The sequence below is a fragment of the Aythya ferina genome (assembly GCF_964211825.1).
Source record: "Aythya ferina genome assembly, chromosome: 5".
NCBI lineage: Eukaryota > Metazoa > Chordata > Aves > Anseriformes > Anatidae > Aythya > Aythya ferina.
In genome coordinates, this window is record NC_140301.1 from 42,531,012 (window position 1) to 42,540,311 (window position 9,300).

Sequence of the window (9,300 nt, forward strand, 5' to 3'; positions counted from 1 at the left end):
AAGACCACAAGCTGGTCTCTTAAAGTGCAGGTAGGAAAAGAATATAAGGAGAAACCTAGATTTTTCTGGACAAAAATGTTACTTTGAATTCTCAGGGCAGTAGGAGGTATATGCAAGTTACAGGCATGCTGACAGCAGTTGCTGTATTAGTCCTTAGCTGGATCTTATTGTACAGTCTGGAGTTAACAGTAAAAGTTACCTATTTCTGCTCTGCTTGCATATTCCCTTTTTTGTGTCATCTGGGTGACTAGTGCATGAAGTTTCACGCAGTGGGGCAGATTAAGGGAGCGTATAATGGTAGTCAAGTAGGTAGTAAAAATGTTTGCTACTTTCAGGATAAGAATCTTGCATTAAAAAAAAAAAGCTAGAATTGAGAATTTTGTGCTTTAAATTAGGAATATGTTTTAATTTTGTCTTTGCTTTTTTCTGGTATCATATCTGAACTAATCTGCCTATTTAAAGATTACGTCCTCAGCTGCAATAAAAGCTGTTATGAACTAATAAGTACAACAGAAATGAATTCTTGTTGAGCTGTTAAAAGTTTATTGATAGATCTTTGTATTTCCTTTATCCTCCTTCTCAAATTTCAGTTCTTCTGCATTTCTTTCAACTGAAAGGCAAGAATTTGGGAATAATTTGGAATGTGTTGCCCATAGTCAATATGAGATGAAGTACAAAACTCATCTCAAATACTGCAGCACTTTTTATTATTTAACACTAGGCTGTAAATATGAGGAAAAGAAATAAAAAGTAGAAAGTATTAAAGGTATTTTGAGTTGTGCTTTTCCTCCAATTTGTAAGGTTCCTTTTAGAAAACAAGTTACTTAGTGACATTTTAGGAGGGAAAAGTATTCTGTTTAAGGGATATTTGAGGTATGAAGAGATCCACCATAGCTTCCCCACCAGTGAAGACTTTTATTTTTTTAATGGTATTGCTAGTCCAAATGGCTTTTGGGAGACCAGATTCCTCTATGGATAAGGAATTGTTTATGAGCGTCCTCTAACAGATTTTGAGGGTGTAGAGTAAATAAAACTGCATGGGCTATTATTATATCAACATGATAAGGAATCCTATTACGAGACGAATTGCTAGACAGAAAGGAGAGTAGCTTGGTATGACTTCTTTAAGTACATGGAGGGTAAGGAAGGGCATGGTGGTGTGTTGTGTGTTAAATCAGAATAGATAAAATTATGCCTGAGTTTGGTGCAGAGACTTTCAAAGACACTGTGTGAATGACTGGGAGCTGACTGATGTGCTGCACATGCTCTGGGACAGCGTCATACATAGTGCCATGTTTAATAACCTCCTTGTTTTTTCCTTCTCTTTCCAGAAAAAACAAAGCCAGCCTCAGATGAACCACAACCCCACAGCAGTGCCATCGGTCCTGTCATTGGGATAATACTGTCCCTATTTGTCATGGGAGGAATGTACTTTGTTTGCCAGCGAGTGGTGTGTCAGCGCTATGCCGGGCCCAATAGCCCCTTTCCACATGAGTACGTCAGTGGAACCCCTCACGTCCCTCTTAACTTTATCGCTCCAGGAAGTTCTCAGCATGGCACTTTTACTGGTAAGGATGGTAAGAACCCTAATGAGTTACATTGTCTAGATATATGTATTTTTTACAGGTTTTGCAGGTTAATCGTCCTAGAGGTAGGGATTTCAAAGAGCAGAAATGGTGTTGTTGATCTGCTCTGTGGTTTTGGTATAAATCTGTGATTTGGATCAAATTTGCAAAAACTACTAGATGCAGTTCACTATGGACCTAGAAAATCACTAGATTTTTAACTACGTTTTTTCCCTAGATTGCATGTACACATTTATCAAAGAAGATAGACACTATATAAATACTTCGCCTGTGAAAAACACCCCCTTTAACTTCCTGGTGTATGTAATGGAGTCTGTGTTTTGCATAATACTTCTTACTTGAGGCCTGCAAAACACTATGAAGAGTAGTGAACCATGCACAGTATTGGAAACTAAGAATGCTTTGTGCCATTCAGGGTCTTAGTGAGAGCTCTGTTCTGTTCTTTGTGCCTTGTACTCCGATGTCCTTGTTTCCGTCCTGTACATTCAAAGGTCTTCACACAGCTTTCCCCTGTGTGCTCAGGGTGGATAAGTTCTTTCGCAGTGGAAAGAACCAGAGAAAAGAAGTGAAGAAGCTTAGGCTAATGTAATACATTAAAGCAGGGGCTAAACATCCCTCCCCAAAGTTACAACAACAAATGTGGAAGAACATAAGCAGTCTGGGTGTGGTTTTGCAGTCTGGCTGCTCAGTGCCTGAAATGTAACGAAAACATCCCCTCTGGTTTAGTCCATCTCTGAGATAAATTTCCTGTTTGTTTTGGACAAAGTATTTGTATTCTCTCTGTGTCTCAGTCCTCCATCTGTAAAACAGCAAAACTTCTCTACCTTGCAAAGTAATCAAAACACCGATCCAGAGACTTGTATGCAGATATTAAGATGAGACTGAAGGACTTAAAAAGGCTGGGATATTCAGCTAATAGATAACAACCCAAAGTAAACACTTAAGTGATGTATTTTGAATGATTTTACAAATATAAAATATACTTTTCATAGAGGAAATAATAATTTCCTAACTATAAAGGCCTGAGAAGAAAGAATATTTCTTATTCAGGAAGCTGTAATGTAAATGGTCACCTGTAAACCTACCAGACAGGGTCAGAATGCAAGAAATCCATATTTCAGAGTGCTTAGAGTCTGTTTTTCCTGTCATCTTAAAATCAGATAAATGATAAACTTACAGACCAGTGAAAAGATGTGGCATTTCTTCATATAAACAAGATTTTGAGATGTGCTAACTGTTGGTTTCTTCTAGCCATGATTTTGAAGACAACCAGATACTCTTTTTTGCTTTTTAATGACTGTGGTCAGCTGTTCCTGTTTAAACTATGCTTTTATGGTTATCAGGAGGTTTTGTGGTAGGAAATAAAATTTGAAGATGAAATCATTGCAGGTGAAATCTTTGCAGTGGTGTTCTGAATTGGACTTCATATAAAAGCTTTTTTAATTAAAGAAAGTATTAGTGGTTTTTAATCTGTAGCACCGTGGGTGCTGATCTGAGTTGTCATTCTGATCCCTGTTCATATTTGTTGGGTTTATTTCCTAATCCTGCTGCCATAGATTTTTGTCTCTGTATTGTTGTTTGTTTGTTTTTTTTTTTAATTACAACATCTGAAAAATCTTATCATTGATGTTAATTCTAAAGAGAAGACATAATTTATTAATAGCATGGCATTTCAAAAAAGCAAAGTGGCCATAAAAGATGCTCACAAATGGTCACTGCTTGTAATATATTATGTCCCAAGTCTCAAAAATTTCTGAAAACTTCCAAACTAAACTCTTTCATTAGAACTGGATATTCTGATAGGAAGAAGCTGAAAATCTATTGCCTGATTTAAGTGCATCATGGAATTAAACAGATGGGAGGATGTTTTCTTCCCCTTTTCCTGTCACCCAGATTTCCTTCCTTTTTCTTCTGTTGATTTTCAGTTTAAGCAATGATATTTTTTTTCAGTAAGGTTAATTATTTTTTGCTCTTGTTCATGAATTTGCAGTTAAATTTCTTTGGATGGAAATGAAAAAAAATAAAACTTTGTAGGTCTCTGCCTTTTTTCTCTTAAGCAATGTATAATGTTTGTTTGTTTGTTTGTTTTGATTGTTTTTGGCAAATGCATGAGTTTGTTTAATTGGAAAATTTTTTAATTAGCGATTTTGTGGAAAGTTTGGATCAGCTGTTCTAGAGATCCCTTCCTCGGCACTGTGACAGTTGTTTTTGAGGAGTTCACTGCTGCAGAGATACAATAGGTGGTCTGGGGATGAGATGTTTTCTTTACAAAACATAAATTTGAAAATATGTTGTTCCTTGTGATCCTGAAGTTTTTATATAAAAGATCATTCCAAAAGTGATGACCGAGTTGCATGGGTTTGCCAAGCTGTGGACTTGTTTGCTGTTTTGCATCGGTAGATGCAAAGGATCTGGAAAGGCTGGATCGATGGGCTGAGGTCAACTGTATGAAGTTCAACAAGGCCAAATGCCGGGTCCTGCACCTGGGGCAGAGCCCAAGCAGAGCTACAGGCTGGGAGATGAGTGGTTGGAAAGCTGTTTAGTCAGCTGAATATGAGCCAGCAGTGTGCTCAGGTGGCCAAGAAGGCCAACAGCATCCTGGCTTGTATCAGGAACAGTGTGGCCAGCAGGGCTAGGGAAGTGATCGTCCCCCTTTACTTGGCTCTGGTGAGGCCGCACCTTGAGTACTGTGTTCAGTTTTGGGCCCCTCGCTACAAGAAGGACTTTGAGGTGCTCGACTGAGTCCAGAGAAGGGTGACAAAGCTGGTGAGGGGTCTGGAGAACAAGTCTTACGAGGAGCGGCTGAGGGAGCTGGGCTTGTTCAGCCTGGAGAAGAGGAGGCTCGGGCGACCATATTGCTTTCTATAGGGACATTAAAGTAGGCTGTAGTGAGCTGGGAATAGGTCTGTTCTCCCACGTGCCTGGTGACAGGATGAGGGGGAATGGGCTGAAGTTGCACCAGGGAGGTTTAGGTTGGATATTAGGAAATACTTCTTTACTGAAAGGGTTGTTAAGGCATTGGAATGGGCTGCCCAGGGAAGTGGTTGAGTCACCATCCTTAGAGGTCTTTAAAAGACGTTTAGATGTAGAGCTTAGTGATATGGTTTAGTGGGAGACTTGTTAGTGTTAGGTCAGAGGTTGGACTAGGTGATCTTGGACGTCTCTTCCAGCCTAGACAATTCTGTGATTGTGTGATTCTATGAAGTTGTGGTTTGCCTAACCTTGCTTTTGTCTCTGTTTCATTGTAGGCATCTCTTGTGGAAAGTCTATGATTAGCTCCATGAGCCTCATGGGAGGAAGCAGTGGTGCCCCCTTGTATGACAGAAATCACGTTACTGGAGCTTCTTCTAGTAGCTCATCCAGCACTAAAGCCACTTTCTACCCTCAGGTATGTCTTGAAAATATAGATGTGAATTAGATCCACTTCTCAAGAAAATGAAGATGAAAATTTTTGCTACTACATAGGAAGTTAATAACAGTTGTTCTTGGGTGGTACTGTTTATGAAAAATACAGGCCTAGTCCAACACCTGCTGAACTTCACAAAAGGGCTTTGTTGTATTTCACCAAGGTTACACAATACTATATGATGTCTAAAATGTTTTGTTATTAGAGTGATACTCAGTTGGGTTGTTCCTGAGCATTTCTGTTCTTCTGTCTTGAGATACCTTTGTACCTCTTTTGCTCTTTGTGAACTGATGTCAGTGGCCCAATGACATTTTGTGCTGTATAATACAGCAGGCACACATGGAATGAAAAGACAAAGAGTAGAATGAAAATGCATAAGAAATAAGCTCAGCTTGCTCTTTACCTGAAGTGATGATTATTGAATCAAAGAACCAAGTGTTCACACTGGGAGAAAATGCTGGTACCAGAAGAGGTGGTTATATTTGCTTGTTTTTTTTTGTTTTTTTTTTTTCAGTTTTAACTTAACCTGCTTGTGGCTTTTAACTGTTGGAAGTGACAGAATTTTAGTCCCCAGATCAATTTCCTGATTTCAAAGATGTATAGTATGAATGGAAAAGAAGCTCTAAGAATACATAGGAGAGATCTAAGTTTACTCATTGCCAGTATTTGGTCATATGACAGTTTTTTCCTTAGTGCTTTTGAGCAGTAAATCCATTCACTTTTCTGTTTGCACAAGTTTGTAAAATTAATATTCTAGCTGCTGAGGTGGTTTTTCATTAGTGTTTAATTGGGAGCCCACATATCGTGTGGGTGTACATGTATGTGCCTTTGTGTACATGTAAACTGTTATGTATGGGCATTTTGATTGATGGGGTTTTGCCTAGTGACAGGCATGTTGTCTCCCCTTAAAGAAGGGTAAAGATGGAGGAGAGATGACTGTGATGAGCTTATTAACTGAAAAGGTAAAATTGGTTAGACGTATTTTCTACGTTACCTTCTCAGTGAAGCCAAGCTAGTCATGGCTAGCAGATACTGGAATTCAGCGGACCTCCTAATTTAGTTTGTCTCATGCTTCACCAGCATCTCTGAAACTTGCTGAACAATTTCATGCTAGTACAAGGTTGTTGTGTCAGTGCCACACTAAAAAGGATGAATAGAAAAAATGTAGGTGGATTTATTGAAAAGAAAAAATCTTAAATCTTGAAAGACAAAAGAAGCCCAAAAGCTGATCCTGGCTCTGCCTTTATATAGTATCTACATTTGACCCAGACTCTTCAATAAGGCTGCTGGCCTAAACTAACCTGATTGCTACTGGTAATTCTTCTGTCCTTTCAGTTTGGGGCTTTGTGAGCCAGGACTTTAAGGGACAATATCAGCCTTTTGTTTAGGAAAGGTGGGGTGCCAGATTCTTATACAGAGGCTGTTGTCAGGGCTTTACTGCTGATCCAAATGTTTTGGTCAGTTCTACCTGGTAACTAATTACCTAGCTTTATGTTGACAACAAAGACAAGTGGTCTGAGTGTCTAGATGTCTTGGCTTCCCCCTCACTGCCCAATATTTGTTTAATACACCTTAGTAGTACTGATGGATAGTCTGATACAGACTAGGGAAGAATTAGAAACTATGCTAGTTTATATATCTGAGAACCTGGCCACAGGCATCCTGGCTGACACTTTTTGCTGTATTTTATCTGAATGTGGAGTGTTGTTGATGCAGATCAGGATAGACCAAGAGGATTCAGAAGTAGAATTCTGGATGAGGTTCTTGGGGCAATTAGTTATCATCCCCCACAGCTGGCAATGTGTGGTATTCAAGCTTGTCTGCCTTCACATGAAGTCTGGATGCTGGGCTTGACATTATTAGTCACATTATCAGTATTATTGTAGGTGCTGATGAGCTCAGCTCAATGGCCAGGAGTCATTTTGATAGACACTGCACAGTGAAGACGTAAAGGATGATCTCTGTTCCAGTGATCTTACAGTATTACTGCGAGAGAAGGACAGAGGCTGAGGAAGGATGCTGTCACAGTTACTGTGGCAGGCTGTAGCTCAGCAGAATGCCCTAGAAAGGCTGCTCAGAAGATGCTCACAACAGTAGCAAGGCCTTGCCATCAGCAGCGATGCAATGGTTTTCTGCATTGGAAGGGATGAAGCACTCTCCTTAGTTTTAGGCCACTGTCCTGCTGGCCATGTCACAGGTTCTGCTTCCTGCTAGAGGGGTAAGAACCCTAAAGGAATTCTATTTATCCTGAATCATAACAAGCTGTTTTCATAGATTAAGGGTTATCAGCAATCATGTACATGCGCGCACAGGCTAGGGCAGGCTGTGACTATTTCTTAGCTCCTAGGCTCTTCGCATTGTGAACTGTGCCAAACTGGGCCTCCTGACCCTACTATTGTATGGTGGTAAGTTTAAGACCTGGAGGTCGAACAGACTTTTTTCCTATTAGCATTTGCTGAGGATGATGTCAGTCCTTACGTCCAAGGAACTGCACTGAGATTCATAAAAACTGGGTCCAGTTTCCAGCTTTACATCAGCCTTCCAGCAGCACAGTGAGTGCAGCAAGGAAGAAAATTCCCTTTACCACGAGAACACAGAAGACCTGCAATGTACCTAAGACCAGAGTTAATCTCTCATAGTGAACTTATGTGACCTTTAAAAAATGCATTAATCTATCCAAACAGCAAGGGAATGAAACCAAAATAAGGCAGAGTGACCTGTTGAAGACATGAGTAATCTTTTCAAAATAAATAGAGCTGTATAATGAACTCAGACTTACATACTGCTTTTTATTTTTCCTAGATCTTGAACCCACCTCCGTCCCCAGCTACTGATCGCTCCCTGTATAATGCAGAGATGTTTTATTCCTCAAACATTCCTTCAACCACGAGATCTTACAGGTACAGCTTAGATAAATTTTCTGTTGACCCGTCCTTTAGTTTTGGATCTTAAGCAAAATGTTCTTGTTTGGACTTTGTTTGTTTGTTTTGAACAAGGTAAAAATGCCATCTTTCCCTCCATTCATAAATGACCATTCAAATTTAGATTATGCCAGCTGTGACCTTAAACAATAGATTTGCATCCTATTTTGATATAACAGGGTTTAACACCTTTCAACACAGTGTTGCTGATTAAGAATAAAACATGTGCAATGTATATATTGCTTTGTTATGGTGCCTTAGCATCCTGTGTAGAGAATTTCGGTGTTTTCTGTTAAAACTTTGGTGGATTGACCTATTTGTTAGTGACTGGACTAAATGGTCGTGGTGGTCTTCTCTGGCTGTCCAGATCTATAGATCCATCTGGTCAGGGGCTATCATAATGCTCTGCTGGCTGTGGGTGACTGTGCCATTCAAATTTAGCACAGTGGAAGTACTTCTTGTTTGGTTTCTATGAAAGCCATAGTTATGGCTCATATAGAATGAATAAACAGCTCTCTTGACTGGGAACACAAAGGCATTTGTTTTCAATCTCTTTGTTTCCCTTTTCCCCAAATTACAACTAATGCCCGTGCATTTTCTTTTTCATTTTCTTTGCAGGCCTTACCTTATACGAGGGATAGCTCCACCCACAACCCCATGCAGCACAGATGTGTGTGACAGTGACTATACTACCAGCCGATGGAAGGCCAACAAATACTATATAGATTTAAATTCAGACTCAGACCCTTATCCCCCTCCACCCACACCTCGCAGCCAGTATATGTCGGCAGAAGAAAGTTGCCCTCCATCTCCTGCCACAGAACGAAGCTATTTTCACCTCTACCCCCCTCCACCCTCTCCTTGTACAGACTCCTCATGACCTCAACAGAAGGAACTTTTCCTGTAAATATTTTTAAATATGAACAGATTTAAAATATATATTTTATGATTTAAAGTTAAATAGGGGTGGGACATTTTTTTTAAAAATGTGAATAAAAATGGGTGGGAGGAATGGGGCTGTGAAAATTGTACAGAGGAAGAATATTTATAAAATTGATTTTTTTAACTTAATTTCCATTCTTTTGTGCCATATTTGCCTTTTGAAATCTTGGAACTGAGTTAATCTCCAAAGGACTGGAGGGTGGGGGGAGGATGTTGAGCTTTTTTGAATTTTGTCACCTTTTTATATGCAAAATGTGTGTAATTATTTTTGCTAATGTGAGAAAAGAAAGTTAAGTGGCTTGTGGGAGGAGGACACTAAAGAAAGACTAATATTCATGGAAAAGACATGCTTAAATAGAATTGTTTGTCAGTATCTCATCCTTTCTCCACCACTGGGTCAAAACATGCAAAGAGTACCGCCGTCAAATGCTCCTATTTCAAGTGA

At 39.5% G+C, this 9,300-nt stretch overlaps 1 protein-coding gene across 3 annotated transcripts in view; it reads left to right on the plus strand.

The window, feature by feature from the left end:
* Positions 1 to 8,984, plus strand: part of LRP5 (LDL receptor related protein 5) — a 161,034-nt gene extending 152,050 nt beyond the window's left edge. For 2 of the 3 annotated variants that reach the window (XM_084520081.1, XM_084520080.1), the window contains exons 20-23: positions 1,332 to 1,577; positions 4,835 to 4,974; positions 7,795 to 7,892; positions 8,532 to 8,984. In XM_084520081.1, coding sequence (XP_084376207.1) covers positions 1,332 to 1,577; positions 4,835 to 4,974; positions 7,795 to 7,892; positions 8,532 to 8,793 — 746 coding nt within the window. In that variant the 3' untranslated portion in view covers positions 8,794 to 8,984. The remainder of the gene's footprint in view (positions 1 to 1,331; positions 1,578 to 4,834; positions 4,975 to 7,794; positions 7,893 to 8,531) is intronic. The other variant, XM_084520079.1, reaches the window with a different exon arrangement.
* The last annotated feature ends 316 nt before the right edge of the window (positions 8,985 to 9,300 follow it).